This window comes from Lampris incognitus, chromosome 11, assembly GCF_029633865.1.
Source record: "Lampris incognitus isolate fLamInc1 chromosome 11, fLamInc1.hap2, whole genome shotgun sequence".
NCBI lineage: Eukaryota > Metazoa > Chordata > Actinopteri > Lampriformes > Lampridae > Lampris > Lampris incognitus.
In genome coordinates, this window is record NC_079221.1 from 28,877,295 (window position 1) to 28,895,838 (window position 18,544).

The 18,544-nt window shown below is 42.0% G+C and overlaps 1 protein-coding gene across 1 annotated transcript in view; it reads right to left on the bottom strand.

Annotated features, from left to right (window-relative positions):
• LOC130120344 (interleukin-1 receptor type 1) overlaps positions 1 to 18,544 on the bottom strand; it is a 48,429-nt gene that overhangs the window by 3,023 nt on the left and 26,862 nt on the right. Inside the window, exons 6-10 of the mRNA XM_056288893.1 lie at positions 14,043 to 14,169; positions 12,796 to 12,935; positions 11,764 to 11,910; positions 4,144 to 4,308; positions 1,946 to 2,152 (exon numbers count right to left, since the gene is read on the bottom strand). Coding sequence (XP_056144868.1) covers positions 1,946 to 2,152; positions 4,144 to 4,308; positions 11,764 to 11,910; positions 12,796 to 12,935; positions 14,043 to 14,169 — 786 coding nt within the window. The remainder of the gene's footprint in view (positions 1 to 1,945; positions 2,153 to 4,143; positions 4,309 to 11,763; positions 11,911 to 12,795; positions 12,936 to 14,042; positions 14,170 to 18,544) is intronic.

The following is an 18,544-nucleotide window of genomic DNA, read 5'->3' on the forward strand; positions in this document are numbered from 1 at the left end:
TGTTGCTGAGATGGTGATTTTGTATGGAAGAATAGATACACGCGTTCATGTAGTCATTGAGAGAAATTGTTCGTCTCTACTTTCCTGCAATTTCCACTATATATATATATATATATATATACACTACCGTTCAAAAGTTTGGGATCACCCAAACAATTTCGTGTTTTCCATGAAAAGTCACACTTATTCACCACCATATGTTGTGAAATGAATAGAAAATAGAGTCAAGACATTGACAAGGTTAGAAATAATGATTTTTATTTGAAATAAGATTTTTTTTACATCAAACTTTGCTTTCGTTAAAGAATCCTCCATTTGCAGCAATTACAGCATTGCAGACCTTTGGCATTCTAGCTGTTAATTTGTTGAGGTAATCTGGAGAAATTGCACCCCACGCTTCCAGAAGCAGCTCCCACAAGTTGGATTGGTTGGATGGGCACTTCTTTGAGCAGATTGAGTTTCTGGTGCATCACATTTGTGGGGTCAATTAAACGCTCAAAATGGCCAGAAAAAGAGAACTTTCATCTGAAACTCGACAGTCTATTCTTGTTCTTAGAAATGAAGGCTATTCCATGCGAGAAATTGCTAAGAAATTGAAGATTTCCTACACCGGTGTGTACTACTCCCTTCAGAGGACAGCACAAACAGGCTCTAACAGGTACTATTTAATGAAGATGCCAGTTGGGGACCTGTGAGGCGTCTGTTTCTCAAACTAGAGACTCTAATGTACTTATCTTCTTGCTCAGTTGTGCAACGCGGCCTCCCACTTCTTTTTCTACTCTGGTTAGAGCCTGTTTGTGCTGTCCTCTGAAGGGAGTAGTACACACCGGTGTAGGAAATCTTCAATTTCTTAGCAATTTCTCGCATGGAATAGCCTTCATTTCTAAGAACAAGAATAGACTGTCGAGTTTCAGATGAAAGTTCTCTTTTTCTGGCCATTTTGAGCGTTTAATTGACCCCACAAATGTGATGCTCCAGAAACTCAATCTGCTCAAAGAAGTGCCCATCCAACCAATCCAACTTGTGGGAGCTGCTTCTGGAAGCGTGGGGTGCAATTTCTCCAGATTACCTCAACAAATTAACAGCTAGAATGCCAAAGGTCTGCAATGCTGTAATTGCTGCAAATGGAGGATTCTTTGACGAAAGCAAAGTTTGATGTAAAAAAAATCTTATTTCAAATACAAATCATTATTTCTAACCTTGTCAATGTCTTGACTCTATTTTCTATTCATTTCACAACATATGGTGGTGAATAAGTGTGACTTTTCAGGGAAAACACAAAATTGTTTGGGTGATCCCAAACTTTTGAACGGTAGTGTATATATATATATATTAAACAAAGAATCATATAGTATGATTCTTTGTTTAACCACATTAGCAGCTGATGAGTGCATGATGCACAAAACAGGCCTGTACTGCAATGCATTAAAACTTTTTTTTTTCCTGTATCTGTGTTGATATTCCGCTCCTCATTAGTTGAGCACTTATAACAACGCCATTGACAGTTTCAGAAAAAACGCTATATATCTCACAGAAAAAAAAATATTGTAATGTGAATTTTTCCAATATCGTGCAGCCCTACTCTGCACACTATTAAGATCAGGCAAATGGATTCTGGGTACTTGCTCAGAAGTGTTATTTGGCTGCCATCTCAATGTTAATATAATTTATTAATCAGATTTTATTTGCCTTTATGCTGACCCAGGCCCTCCCGTCCTAAAACTCTGGCTTCCTCACTGTTCCCAGAGTCAAAAAAAAATTCAGCAGGTTGCTGGGAAGTTTCTTACAGCACCCCCTTTTTTGGGTCTTGCTGCTAACACCTGAGGGGCATATTCTGCAGTCTCTTGCAAATCTAAACTAAAAACCTACTTAGCTGGTCGACTTTGTTGGTGCTTACCTCTCCTTGCCAATTATACAAATGAGCTAGAATAAAGTTTATGATTACCTATTTCCACCAGGATCACAGGGGGACCATTTTGGGTGAGAGCATCAAACAGGCCTATCCTCTGCTCATAGTTTAGTTGGGTTTGGCTGTGGTTTATTAGCAATGCTTCTGTCATTTCTGGTCCCATGGAGGATTTCCCCTGCGCAGACAGGATGATGATCAGTCGCTGGCATCTATGAAACATTGCAGCAATGACCTCGTGCATCGCTATAAGGAATAAATCAAGTGTGTTAGTTTACTCGCATACAGTAACTGTTGATTACACACGGTGTGAAAAAAATAGCATAGCATGGGTGTGTGTGTGTGTGTGTGTGTGTGTGTCTTGCTCAAAGAAACTTGAGAAGTATACATGGTTGTTCCAGGGAGTTACCCTGTGACCTTCTGGCCAATGTGGCCAGAACCTTCTCTGTTACTTTGCTCCTATCATGTTGACTGTCTCAGTGAAAAAAAAAAAACCTGCTTTATAATAGGACAACTGAAGCATCAGTATTGTCTAGTAGTTAATGAGATCATTCACCAATTGGATAGATTTTTTTTCTGTGTATTTATGCTCAAGCAAGATATTGCTGCATCATCTCACTGACCCGGTGCCTCAACAAAGGTGGAAAGACAAATTTACTTAATTAACTCTACCATTTACGAGACCCACAATTGATGTTTACATTTCTGCTGCATTGCTCCACAATGGCATGATCTTCTTGGGTTGGTCTCCAAATCTATGATTGAACAGTTGACCTTTTGGACAGACTGGTCTTTCTGAAATTACCCTTAATGAGTGTCCAGGACTCAGGGCATCCAGGTAGCATAGCGGTCTATTCCATTGCCTACCAAAACGGGGACTGCAGGATCGAATCCCCATGTTACCTCTGGCTTGGTCGGGCGTCCCTACAGACACAACTGGCCATGTCTGCGGGTGGGAAGCTGGATGTGGGTATGTGTCCTGGTTGCTGCATTAGTGCCTCCTCTGGTCAATCGGCGCACCTGTTCAGTGGAGAGGGGGAGCTGTGGGGAATAGTGTGATCCTCCCATACGCTACGTCCCCCTGGTGAAACTCCTCACTGTCAGGTGATAAGAAGTGACTGGCGACTCCACATGTATCAGGGGAGGCATGTGGTAGTCTGCAGCCTTCCCCGGATCAGCGGAGGGGTGGAGCAATGACCGGGACAGCTCGGAGGAGTGGGGCAATTGGCCGGATACAATTGAGGAGAAAAATTAAAAAAAAGTGCTCAGGACTCCATGGTCTGCACCCATCTACAGGCCATTGGCAACTCTTTCAAGGATGAGGATGCGCACATCCTTGATAAGGGGGAACGCTGGTTTGAACAGGGAGTCAAAGAGGCCATCAGTGTGAAGAGGGAACGACCATCTCTGAACCGAGGAGGGGGGCTAAGAGTACATCGATCACCATCTTACAATGCTGTGATTGCAGATATTCCCCAATCCTCTGTCAATAGTACACGTGGCTATTGTAACTCTAATTAATGGTCATGGTATTTGCATATGAAACCTGTGTTAGATCGCTGGTTTCGGTCACTTGCCACTGTGCTGTTTATAAGGTTGGCGATACTTGCAGTCAGCTGAAACTGACAAAGTCAATTAGATGAGTGATGAAATGTTTCTCCCACTAAACCTCATGTCCAGCTGAACTGATTCAACTTTCTGGGGTTTCTTTACCTGGATTATTGAGCATGCATCAAGATGTAGTGATAAATATTGTAGCAATATCATCCTTGTCTCCTTTTAGATTGTCCTCCTCGGAAAAGATAAAGTTTACACTTGTTCTCTCTTTATACAATTAAGATGAGCCAAAGGGATTCTGGGTACTTGCTCAGGAGGGTTACTTGGCTGCCATCTCAATGTTAATATCATTTAGTAATCAGATATTATTCAATCTTATATACCGACTCAGGCCTTCCAATCCTAAAACTCAGGCTACCTCGCTGTTCCCCGAGCCTAAAAGATTTCAGCAGGATGCTGGGCAGTTTCTTTCAGCGCCCCCTTTTTTGGGCAGGTGTTTTTGAAATTGCTGTCAATGAGTGAGAGGTCCAGACCCATCTAATGAAAGATCTATGTGATCAAGTTGTGAACTGGCCTGGCTCACAATGCAGTTAGCAAAGTATATCAAATTTAAAAAAAAATCCCTTTATCAGCATAGCACGGCTTGCGCCAAAGCAAAAAAATGTGTGAGCATTCCTGACCTTGTCCTGGGCAGTCATCCCGTCCCCTGATGTAGAGAGTGTAGCCGTGCTGCTTCTCAAGCACCTCCGGCAGAACTTGAAGGGCAAAGGTCGCCATCTCCGTTGAACACTCGTTGTCAGCATAAAGGTAACTGACATACGCATCATAAAGCTTCCCATCCAGAGCTGAGCGAAATCCAATAAAGTGGAATTGGAACAAGCCAAGACAAATCAAGTTATGAAAAAAGCAGAGAAAGACATCTAGTCATGCAAGATTTGGATCATCTTCTAACTATCAACTGTCTTTCTTACATATTCTATTCATTCTATTGATTATGGTATACTTTTGGACTGGCTTGAGAATTACCTAGGTGTTTCAGGTCTGGCTCTGTCTTGGCTTAAGTCTTACTTATCTGATTGAACCATGGTAATGTTACATCTGATTTCTCTGCAGTGGAATATAGTGTACCCCAGTGCACAGTTCTTGGTCCTTTGCTTTTCTCCCTTTACATCTCTCCTCTTGTTCATATAATATGGAGCTATGGAATAAATTTCCACTGCTACGCTGATGATACTCAGCTGTATGTACCTGTCAAGTCAGACAATCATTCTAATATCTGAAATCTAGCGGCATGCTTGTCTGCAGTGGAAAATTGGATGTCATCTAACTTTTCACTACTTAATTCTGGAAAAAAAAAACTGAGACGCTGGTTATCAGCTCTGCAAGACAAAGTCCCTTTGATGACCAATAAAAGGTATATCTTGGCAACTGTGTGATCTCCCAAAGTTCCATATCCAAAAATCTTGGTGTCATTTTTGATCAATCCCTTTCTATTGAGTTTCACAGACCTCTTTTTTCAACCTACAAAACACTGCCAAAATCCAGTCTTTTCTGTCCATGGCTGATTCGGAGATCCTGAGCCATGCTTTTATTTCATCTTGTTGAAATTACTGCAATGTCATTTTTTCTGGCCTGCCACACGCCAGCCAGCACAAAAAACCTTCAGCTGGTTCAAAAATACTGCTGCGAGAATACTAACTTAAACAAAAAAGGTTGACCATATCTCGTCGATTCTAGCCTCGCTTCACTTGCTCCCCATTCATGCTAGGTCTGACTTTAAAGTGCTACGTTTAACTTATGAAATACTTAACTGGTTTGCCCCATCATATTTGTCAGATCTTATACGTGAGCATGTACTTTCTCGTGCCCTCCGTTCTCAAAGTGCAGGCCTCTTCTCTGTCCCTAGAGTTAAAAAGGAGTCTGCAGGCTGCAGAGTCTTCTCTTACCGCGCCCCCTTTCTGTGGAATAGTCTCCCAGCCACCATCAGAGAATCTTACTCTGTACACTCTTTCAAATCTAAACTGAAGACTCATCTGTTCTCATTAGCTTTCAACTAGTTGTCTTATTTCTTTGGTAGTTTGACTTCCATCTGAGCTTTGTCACAACTATCCTCTTTTAGGAGGGTCTCAGTCTCAATATATTTATAACTGTAGGTCTTACAAGTAATCTTTTGGTTTTGTCCTGCCAACGAGAATGTTCCCTAAACTTTCTGAATGCATTGAACCATTCTAACCTTCTGTCTGTATCCCTGAGCAGTGAGCATGTGTGCCCATGTTGTGAACCTGTCCCCTACCCGCTACACACACACACTTTCTCTCTCTTATTCTAGGACAATTCTTCTCCCTTTATGAACTGTCTGGTGACCATGGATCATCTCTCTCTTTTGACTGCCTGATGACTTCAGAGCCTGTTTGTGGTGCGTCCTGTTTTCCTTTGGTCACAGTCCGACCCTCCTAGAGATTTATGCTATCGTTTGCACTGTTCTCATCTAAAATTGGTGGCCTGTCCGGGGCACCTCCCAGCCAGCCGCCCAATGACTGCTAGAATAGGCTCCAGCATCCCCACGACCCTGAGAACAGGATAAGCGGTTTTGCACCCAGAGAAAACCCACCGCAGACATGGGGAGACATGCAAACTCCACACAGAAAGGACCTGGGATGACCCTCAAGGTTGGACAACCCCGGGGTTTGAACCCAGGACCTTCTAGCTGTGAGGCGACAGCGCTAACCACTGGGCCACCGTGCCGCCAAGATGACAATAATCCAAATATTGAACCCTTTATGCCTGGTTATCTTCATCTGATAACAGCCAGAATTAAAGGACCTGGTCAGGGACTTAGATTTGTCAAAAGCTAAAGCAGAACTACTTGGTTCAAGATTGCAAGGATGAGGTTTGTTGTCACCAGGTACAAAAATTTCTATCTTTCAGAACCATCAAAAACATTTGACAGACTTCTTCAAGCAGGTTGACAATCTTTGTTTCTGCACTGACATTGACGGATTGTTCATGGCTTTGGGTTATGTGCATGACCCACAACAACGGCATTTTTTATTGTAGATTTGTCAAAGTTAAGCCTGAAAGTTGTCCAGTTACACAATGGCAATGTCCACCCTTCAGTACCCATTGGCTATGCAGTACACATGAAAGAAACCTACAATAACATGGAACTGTAGTTGAAACACATACAGTACAACAATTATGACTGGAAAATATGTGGTGATCTAAAAGTATTGGTACAGCAATGCAGCTCGGATATAAAAAGTACTGTTGTTTCCTTTGTGAATAGGATAGCCATGCTAAAGAGTCACATTACATTAAAAAGAACTGGCTGCTCTGTAAGCATTTCATTCCAGGGCAGAAAAGTGTGGCGCATAAACCACTTGTCAACCCAACAAAGATATTTCTACCTCCTCTTCATATAAAACTTGGATTGATGAAACATTTTGTGAAAGCAATTAACAAAGAAGGTGATGGATTTCGCTATTTGAGACAGACGTTTCCAAGAATAACTGATGCCAAAATTAGGGAAGAAATTTTTGTTGATCCACAAATCAGACAGGTCATCAATGACATGGAGTTAGAAGAGCTGCTAGTGGGGCCAGAGAAAATAGCATGGAAGCCACTAGAACGACCAAGACAGTCATTATGACCGTTTTGGATTTCCAAAGTTTAATAATTTCGTGGAGAAAAAAGATAGAGACCTGCCACTCCCTGAATTCTGCTAAAATTGCACATATTTGCATGTAGAATGAGTTTTAGATCAATTGCACACAAAAAAGTTATGATAAGATCTACCTAAAATGACCATGACCGGTCAAAATGACTGCTCGTAATTTGCGTGTGATCGTGTGCATCTTGTCACAATTTATGACGTGTTTTGATCACATCATTTCCTTCGCACACTTCATTGCGCTGTCCTAGAAACACACTAGCGTTCTCCAGTGCAGAGAAATAATCAAAATTTGATTTTTGATGATTGCCAACATGTCTGGTTACAGAAGCACCATGACTACCACCGATGCATTGCAGTATTTACAGGTGTTGGACAGCAGCCATTTTAAATTGTTTGAAAAATAGTATTAAAAGTTGTTCAAATGTTACTTTTGGTGTCAGATAGTTTCTTAACAGACATACTAACATGTGTAATGCATTAATATCTCAATTGGGTATTTATTTATCGTGACAGAGTATAGAGTTTAAAAGTCGTGGCGGTCAAAATGACCGTCCATGGTCATTCTAGTAGTTTTTAAGTTCCGGTCGTTGTTTGAGACCGTTTCAACATTTATTTTCAGTTCTTTTTTTACATTTCACGTTTTATAGGCCTTGTTACATTTGCTAGATTAGGAATATGTGTTTTCCGTTTTGTTTTTCTGGTAATATTTTCACTTTCTCAATTTTGCTATTCAAATTCGACCACGTCTCTCTGAAGTTTAAATGTATTATAGTTGTCAAAATGTTAATTTTGGTGTCAGTCATTTCCTAACAGACATATTAACATATAAAATGCATTAATATCTCAATTGGGTAATTATCTTGACGAAATATAAAGTTTAAAAACTGTGGGCGATCATTGTGATCACCCATGGTCGTTTGAGGTAGGAGTGAAATCCCAGACATTCTTAAGGGTGTTGTTGAGAATTTTCTTGGCAACTACAGAGCACCAAACAACATTGAGCTGCTTGACAACATGCTTAAAGTATACAAAACCATGAAGTGCAACATGGCATTGAAAATTCATTTTCCACATTCACACTTGGACTGTTGATTTTGGTGCAGTCAGTGACGAACATGGTGAAAGGTTTCACCAGGACATTGCGACCATGGAAAAGAGGTATCAGGGCAACTGGAATCCATCAATGCTGGCCGACTATTGTTGGACACTGACACAAGAGGCACCAGATGCTGAGTACAAACAACAATCAGCTGCAAAAGATTATAAGCTTCGCTGAACTAACACAATGTGTCAGCATCATTACGTGATTAAACATGTTAAATTCAATAAAAGTTATTTTAAGGTTTCTCTGAATTCCTATGTGATACAGCAAATCTGAAAAATAGTCTATCATAATCTCTAAATTTATTTGAGGAAGCAAAACGTTTGGGGAAAAATTGTCGTCCTGTGCAATCATAAGAAGCTTATGTTGCAAAAATCTTGCAAAACTCATCATTTTGCAATTGATTTCTACAAAGCCATTCTAAAAGGGGACTATGTCCACACATCTCAAGTAGCTCACTCTTTCAAGTGTTTTGGACTGGTAGGAGCAGTTTTGGGAGAATAATTATAAAGATAAAAGGAAAACATGACAATGACTTTGAATGTTGAGCCATACATAACTGTAAATGATGAAGTTGTGAAATCCTAGAGTACTATGACATATGGCTGACAATAAACCAAGGCATCATGTTACAACTACAATAACACAAGACATACATATGCATTTTTGTTTATCCATCCATCCATTAACCAAACTGCTTATCATGCTCTCAGGGTCTTGGGGATGCTGGAACAAATCCCAGCAGTCATTGGGCGGCAGGCAGGGAGACACCCTGGAGAGGCTGCCAGACCATCACAGGGCTGCATTTTTTCTTTTTTTTTTATATGACTGGTTTTTCTGTGAATATGATACGGTGTAAACTATGTCTAAAAATGTGGTACATTGGTGTTCACCGCATATTGGGTCTGACTTGGGACATTGTCTTCCCCTTTATGTCTTCACCTTTTAATATGTCTATTCTGTTCTGTGTCATAAATGCCAAAGAATATCATTTAAGCTTACAGTCCTGAAAAAAAATGTTTAACTTACTGATATCACTTTTTTTATGGAATGTGTATTATATTTTCATGAAAAGAATATGAATATAAATATAAATATATAATAAATAAAAATATATAATACACACTCCATCTTCTATCCAGTCCTTTAATATTTCAATATTTGATCCCGGTGATACAGCTCACAATTACATTTTTATTTTTTTCCATGCAGATTTCTACATTAATGCATTCTAGCACATCATCAACCACTGTTGTCATGCTTTCCACCACCTTATAATTGAAGCTTTTATCCAGGTACAAAGCCACACCCCTCCATTCTTTTTTTTTCCTGCTCATATATGTCAATTCATATCCATTCAGCTCAAAGTCCACACCCTTCTCAGGGCTGAGCCAAGTCTCTGATATAGTCACAACACCATTCCTGGGGGATGACGTTCACTGTTTTGTCACATTTCAGCATAAAATCCCCACATCGATAGAATCTAGCCTTGCACCAATCCATCCATCCTCATCTACTGGATACACAACTTCCTCTGTAATAGACCCCAGGCACTCAGTCAGAGTAGTCACATCATCTACCATTGTCACCAACAATGGAGCAGCCCATGGCTGAGCCCTGAGCCCATTCCTCTACAGTCTACACCCTCTACACCAATGACTGTCGAAGTCCATCCCCTGTCACCACTTCCTTCAAATACTCTGATGACACTGCCATCCTGGCACTTTTGAATAACAATAACTCCTTAACTGCCTATCTTGACACCTGGACACCATCCACTGCACAACCTGATGCGAAGACAGCTTCCTTCAGCTCAACGTTCCAAATATTAAAGAACTCCCTCAACCAAATTAACCCCCCCAACCCAACCCACCCCCGTTGCACCCCCACACCCCCATAACCATCAATGGAGAGGTGGTTGAACTGGTAAACTCTATCAAGTACTTGGACATAACACTGGACAATAACCTGGCTTTCAACCAACACGCCAATAATATCCAGAAACATTGCTAACAAAGGCTCTCAGTAACCAGGAAACTCAATGCCCCATCTGTTGAAGTGCACATCCTTCATGCACATTCTCCTCTTGCTGTACCTCAACATCACAGAACCACTGCTCCTCTACAGCTCCATCTGCTACTTCTCCATACTTACCGCCACAAACAAAAACAAACTGCTCAAAATCACACAAACAGCTTCAAAGACAACTGGACCCCCCATTCTCTGCACATGGGGCTGCAACACTGTGAGGGCAATTCATATATGAATGTTTGCTTATTTTTAATCTTTGACCATGTATCAGCTATACTATGTTCACATTGCTTGGATTGATGCTTGGGGCTCATGTGTAACAGGTCAAAGGTGGCACCATAAAGCGCCTTCTCCGGTGTGAACTAGTAAAGGCCTGTGATTGACTGTTGGTTGATGGCAGAGGAATATGTAGGAGACTCACTTGAGTGTCACAAGATCTGAAGGAACGGTCCTGGAGAATTACAAGCTGGAAGACAGGGATCAGGGAAGACCTGACCTATGAACTCATTGAGTAAGTTCTGTTATCCATTAGGATGACAGACCAGCAATGAAGATGAGCTACTTCTTCCAACCAGGATTAGGGAGAACACTGGGTACATACCATTGTGACCGTAACTCAGATTTATTTAAAATAAGCATGACTCGGCATTTTGTGCTGCAAAGTATGAAGGGAGTGGGCTCTGAGATCAGGGCACACACTTAAGTATCTAGGCTTGTGTGTCTGTTCATGAACACAGTGAAGTGTGACAAAACTGTAAGAGATTTTTGTCTCGCTCCTCATTTAATGTCAGAGTGGAATTAAATAATTGCCACACCAAAAACAAACTCTGTTCTGCTGAAGGCCAGCTCCAATGTCTGTGACGCCAGCCACCCGCTTCACATTCACTTCACACAACTGCCATCAGATCGTAGGCACAGGATTATAATGGCCAACAAAACATGCTACAGTAAAACCTTTGTCCCCTTTGCCATCATAACTTTAAACAACCAGCCATCCAGACTGAACACTGTTACCATTTGTAATTGTTGTCATTGTTAACTGTGATGTCTTTATCTTTGTGTTGTCTACACTCTTAAGCTGTATGTTGTTTTTGTTTGTTACAACAAGCTCAGGAAACAACTTTCCTCTCAGGAGGAAGATAAAGCGCTATCTATCTACTTCTCTATATATATCTCTATCGTTATCTATATCTCTCTATCTATCTACTTGAAGCACTGCAAATGCTCAGAACACTGTTCAATTCTGCAGCATCAACACTCCTGTAGACTCGTATTTTCTAAGGCAAGAGGTGTTAGTCGCGTTTTATAAAAACAGTGTTTTTTTTATATTTAATGCATGTGAGCTGGTGCCCTCTGTTGTGTTACAGATGGCTCATGACGTTTATCATAACTCACTGATCTGCTTCTGCACCAGTTTGTGTTACTTTTAAGAGAGGACCCACCAAAGGGCTACACAAACCGGCCGACGAACAAACCATACTGTAGAGTACTCACTTTTGTGTTTGACCAGAAGAGGAAGCAGTTTCCTGTAAAACAGGACTGCATCCACCTTACAGAAGAAGAAGCCAGTGGCAAAGGCTATAGAGACCAAACAGGAGGCTAGGCAGAGACCCACACAGGTGTAGAAGATGCTGTGGTCAGCTAGGACAAGCGAAGAAAAGACAGAAAACACTATCAGAGACTCTGGTGCAGTATGACTTCATCCGCCATAGCACTGAGAATATATTCAAGAAAGATGCGACCAATGCAAGCTGCCAATTCTGTATATCAACCTGATTTTAAATTCATTGGATTGGCTTTAGAATAGATAAAATTGGGGGGCATCTGGGTAGCATAGCAGTCTATTCTGTTGCCTACCAACACGGGGATCGCTTGTTCGAATCTCCGTGTTACCTCCGGTTTGGTCAGAGGTACAGACATAATTGGCTGTGTGCGCAGGTGGGAAGCTGGATGGAGGTATGTGTCCTGGTCGCTGCACTAGCGCCTCCTCTGGTCGGTCGGGGCACCTTCTCGGGGTGGGGGGGGGGATACCGTTATCTCCCACGCGCTACGTCCCCTTGGTGAAACTCCTCACTCTCAGGTGAAAAGAAGCGGCTGGCGACTCCACATGTATCGGAGGAGACATGTGGTAGTCTGTAGCCCTCCCCAGCTCAGTGGAGAGGGTGGAGCAGCGACCGGGACAGCTCAGAAAATAGGGTAATTGGCCAAGTACAATTGGGGAGAAAGGGGGAGGGATAAATAAAATTGAACATTTTAAATTTTTCATCTTGAATTTAAAAAAAAAACGTCAAAAAATATTTCAGACAAATAAATCATTCCCTCTTAAATGTTGTGGGTGTGGCTTTACAATGTTTAGAAGACTATTATCAAATACGACAGATTTTAGAAAATACTGTGGAACAGAAAAACAGAATAAGATAGTTGTTTTTTTAAGCAGTACATAAGAGTCTAACGGAATACACACAATATATAAATTAAATGAACAAAATGCAGCACAGCATATAGTAACAGAACAGAGCAGAATACCTCTCTGAAGCCACACCAAGCCTTCATCTTTACCGGTGGGGTTATTCACATGGCAGCAAAAGGGTACATTCAGGAACTCAGGTAGTACCTCAGAGATGGACAGAATGGACAAGCCAGACACTCTACCGCTGTCATGACGGCTGATGAAAAGTTTAGGGATGATATTGAAGAATTGGTCAATCCATCCATCAATCAATAAAACAAGCAGACAGGTCTATAAGATATTTCCCACACAAACAAAACTACAGTCATTAATGGCGAGATTAAGTCAGGGAATGTGTGGGGTATGAATCAATTGAATTAATCTGTTAATCAAGTAGTCAAGTAGACAATAAATCATATATGAATAGTAAACATGAATTAAAAATCCTTTCATGCTTTGTATGTTGAATATAGGGGATATGATTAATCACTCAACACCAACTGATCAATCAAATGAACAAGCAATGAATTAATAAATCAATCACATACAAACAAAAAATCAAAATCTCATAAAGAGGACAACATAGTCTATTACTTATATGCTGGTGATTTATGATACAGGCTTTGTTACATCACCAAAAAGCAGTGAATCATCCATCCATCCATCCATTATCCAAACCGTTTGTCCTGCCCTCAGGGTCACAGGGCCGTGTGGTAATTGCAAATACACCCAAAACTTTGGAACAGCCGTTCTAATTAGTGTAAGTGCATAGATAAGTAGACACGCTGGCCGGCTGGGGGGTCTGACCCTTTAGTCGAGCGGTTAGCGATGTCTCCTGCGGTGCGGGCGATACGGGTTCGCTTCCCAGCCGCGGCAGTTTCTGTGGTTGTGTAACCCCCTCGAATTCGTTACATTAGAACTGCCACTTCTATCAAATTGTGTGTTAATATTCACTTGTACTCTCCAAAATGTTCATCTTATTGACACACCTGTTTGTCTTTCTCTCATTTTTACACTTTTGTGTCTGTGTAATCTGTCTTTATTCCGTTGTCTTCATTCTTTAGCCATTTTCAAATTGTGCAGCACTGTGGTCTGATTTGATTGTTTTTCATTTTTGGTTTATAGTTTAAATAGCTTGACTTTATCGCATATGAAATTACCGCACCCGTGTAGATAGACAATGCAGGCACTCACACCAGATGGACACTCATCAATGCGCACGTATACATACAGACATATCGACTTATGCAGAAAGGAAGTACAAGATGTTTTCAGAGACTTAAGAGACAGAGGAAGAGGGGGATGAAGGAGGTAAAGAACTCACAATGTGAAGGAGTCATTTAGCTGCTTGTAGTCATCAGTGTATTGCCCGTTAACAGTCCAGTGCATTAGGTTCTCAAACTCCTCACTGACTCCCAAGTAGGCCAAACATTTCAGCTCTGCTCTTGAGCCTGTTGATAATTTATTACTTTACATGACACACAAAAATTAAATCACAGGCACAAACAACGTACTGAGAGTCCCATAGCCCATATATAAACACTTCATACCCCTCTCAAACATCTCTCCATTAGTTTGAAAAAGGATTTTAAATTCATCTTGCAAGTTTTTTTTCTGTTAATCTCTTAAGGGAGTTGGCTCCTCTTTATTCACCTGACATGCTTTTAGCTGTAATTCATTTAGATTGCTTATCTTCTCCTCCCTATGCCACAAGTCTGTTCCTATTCCTGTTCTCCGCACCATTACACTTTATCACCTTTTATTTCGCCTGTATATAGTCAATCCTGTGTATATATCTGAAGATTGTTGTGTTATAGTTTTGTTATTCTATGGTAAGTACACCGAGAGCGCCAGGAAACCAGAGTCAAATGCCATGTATGTGCAAACCTACATGGCCTATAAAAATGATTCTGATTCTGAAGTGGCCATCTTCAGTGTCTATGGGCCTCACATTTGGGGGAGTCTGCCAGAAAATCTTAGTTTCAGTTTCAAGTTTACTTGTCATATATGAAAAATAAGTTTACACTTATTCTCACAATGAAATGCTTGTTTTGCTGGCTCAACACACAAGTGGGAAATAAAAGTACTTATGAATGTAATGTGAGAAATCAAAGTGCAAGAACAGGATACATGTGAAAAAAAACAGTCACTGCAGACATTGGCTGTACTTTGCTTGGACAGTGTGCTACAGTAGAGAATGTCTGTACAATATAGTAAGGTGACATATGCAGTGGTATTGTAACAGTAAATTGTCCAAATAGGAGATTGTGCAGTTGGTAATAGTAGCCAATGTGAACAGATAAAGTGTGCATTTTCAGTAGTGAACGGGTGGTCTGTGATTGAGTGATCAGTTTAAGAGTCTCATGACTTGGAGGTAAACACTCTCTCAACACCTGTTGGTCCGAGACTTGATGTTCCCGTTTAGTAAGTTCTTAAGCTTGCTCATTAGAAAATCAAAATTATTTTCATTTTTGTCAAAAGAGTAACAGGTAACTTTTTGGATTCCGGCAACATCTTTTACTACAATCGCAGTGTTTTTTTGTTTGTTTTTTTTCCTTCACAGCATAGGTAACGTAAAATTGCTTTACTTATGTAACCCTGGATGGTGTCTCCTAAGCCCTCCTTTAACTAAATACCCCACCCCCCGACCCCCTTGCCAGTCTCTGCATTGTGTAATTTTTTTTTCGTTTTTTTTTTCCGGATTGGAATTGGGGTGGAGAACAGGTGTAGGAGTCGTTTGATTGCGGTGTGGTAGAGCAGTCCAGTGTCTCTCTTTATTTGTGCCTCGCTTGTCACCTTACAGTAATACAACGGAATTGTAACCCAAAATGGCCACAACCAACAAAAACAGCAAAAAGCAGCGCCATGTATAGAGAGAGTCTGGCCAACTGGCTACACAGGCACCATATTGCCTACCAACTGGTAGGCAGCCCCATGTGAGCGCTATTCAAAATCGCGCTCACTTCATGATCTCTCAAGCTGCACTTTCAAAGAAATAAGGGAAAACAGAGATGGGATGGGGGCAGCACGGTGGCGCAGTGGTTAGCGTGGTCACCTCACAGCAAGAAGGTCCTGGATTTGAGCCCCAGGGTAATCCAACCTTGGCGGGTCATCACGGGTCGTCCTCTGTGTGGAATTTGCATGTTCTCCACGTGTCTGCGTGGGTTTCCTCCGGGGGCTCCGGTTTCCTCCCACAGTCCAAAGACATGCAAGTCAGGTGAATTGGACATACTAAATTGTCCCTACGAATGAATGTGTGTGTGTGTGTGTGTGTGTGTGTGTGTGTGTGTGTGTGTGTGTGTGTGTGTGTGTGTGTGTGTGGGCGGGCCTGTGGGCCTGTGATGGCCTGTCCAAGACGTCTCCCCGCCTGCCACCCAATGACTGGTGGAATAGGCTCCAGCATCCCCGCGACCCTGAGAGCAGGACAAGCGGTTAAGATAATGGATGGATAGATGGAGATGGGGTGGCAGGTGAGGTTCTCAGGCATGGTGGGCATGGCTATGGTGCGGTAGGTGTGCCAAACGCAGCGGCGGGCATGATGGAAAAGACACGTCAAGCGGGTACATTTCGAGTGTTGTGAGTGAAGTTGAAGTCAGTGTGAGTGAACTGGATGGTACTGGTGACATACTAGATATACGTATAACATGCGCGGAACCCGGGGGCCCACCCAGACCGTGAATTTTTTCCCCCAAACGACATAACAATGGAGAACACATTGGCCTAGAGGCTTCTGATTGGTTCTGACCACGATGTAGGTTGGTATACGTCATCAGCAGGAGCGCAACAATGGCAATACGTTACATTCACCCACGTGTATTTGTTTACACTTTGCTTTTGCCCGACTACTGTTGATACTGTATAGAGATTGATATTTCGAAGGTTTGGGTTTGGGCTTGTTTTGTGATCTCCCTAACGTCGTGTATTTTTTTATCACAATAAAAGGTCTCTAAATTTAAGGCAAAGTTCGTGATTTTTAAATGTCTTATGGGTAGGGTGCGAGTCATCCACAATTAGCAGTTAGCCAGCATTAAGTGTACATTTGAGTGAATAATAGGTGTGATGCACAGATATAGAAGAGGAAACAATAGGTGTGATGCACAGATATAGAAAGTTTGACACCTGGATTGTGTTATTTCTAAAAATAAAAGGTGTATTACATTTAATGTTACAAGTTGACTTCATGGATAATGTGATTGCTGGACTCCCGTCACAAAATGCAAGGTTACAGCAATCAGCCCAAATTCCCCCTCAAAATTGTATGGCAGGGAGTGTTTCCCACGTATGATTCCAAAATCCATCCCATATGACAATTTACATTTACATTTGCCTGATTTCTGTCAACAGTTATACATGGTTTGGGTGTGCTATACAACTGATTTCCACACATCAATACCTTACAGACTCTTGAATTGCTCTAGAGAAGTTAGTTTATCGAAAAATCGTAAACACTGTCAATGAACTCACCGAGCACAAGTAGGAATAAACTGAGAGGGACCAGCCCAGCCTGCAAATCTTCATGGTCCAAACTGCCCTCTTTTGTGCATCCTGTGGAAATCGATACATCATACGGCCTTGTCCCAGCCAAACGGAACAGCCCCAAGCCGCACAACACACCATTTCTCCTTCAACTGCTACAAATCGGCGAGAAATGGCTGAAAACGTAGGAAAAATCATTGAAACGTCATAATGACAGAGCCAGACGTTGGTAGGCAACATGGCACTTGTCAAGCATGTGACAGGCTCTCAGCCAATCACAGCGCATGTTGCAAAGCTCAAAAGATGGCCAGACTCTCTCTCTCACTGGCAAAAAGAATACGAGAGCGCCCACTAGTGAGTACTCTAATTAATTGACCTCCTTACACCTATCCTGTCTGTGTTTGATGGCGTCCCAGCCATCGGACAACAAAATAAAATCCATCCATCCATTATCCGAACCGCTTATTCTCCTCTCAGGGTCACGGGGATGCTGGAGCCTATCCCAGCAATCTCTGGGTGGCAGGCGGGGAGACACCCTGGAACAGACCGCCAGGCCATCACACAGGGCTGACACACACACACACACACACACACACACACACACACACACACACACACACACACACACACACACACACACACACACACACACACACATATTCATAACTAGGAACAATTTAGTATGGCCAATTCACCTGACCTACATGTCTTTGGAGGAAACCGGAGCCCCCGAGGAAACCCACACAGACACGGGGAGAATCTGCAAACCTCACACAGAGGACGACCTGGGACGACCCTCAAGGTTGGACTACCCCGGGGCTCGAACCCAGGACCTTCTTGCTGTGAGCCAACCATTGCACCACTGTGCTGCCCACAAAATAAAATAAAACACAAAACAACAAAATAAATAAAACACAAACCCATAACAACGTACACATTGTTATGGGTTTGTGTTTATGTTTGTGGTATGTGAAGTGTGCTGTGTAATACACTCACCGGCCACTTTATTAGGCACACCCGTCCAACTGCTCGTTAACGCAAATTTCTAATCAGCCAATCACATGGCAGCAACTCAATGCATTTAGGCATGTAGACATGGTCAAGACGATCTGCTGCAGTTCAAACCGAGCATCAGAATGGGGAAGAAAGGTGATTTAAGTGACTTTGAACGTGGCATGGTTGTTGGTGCCAGACAGGCTGGTCTGAGTATTTCAGAAACTGCTGATCTACTGGGATTTTCACGCACAACCATCTCTAGGGTTTACAGAGAATGGTCCAAAAAAGAGAAATATCCAGTGAGCAGCAGTTCTGTGGGCGAAAATGCCTTGTTGATGCCAGAGGTCAGAGGAG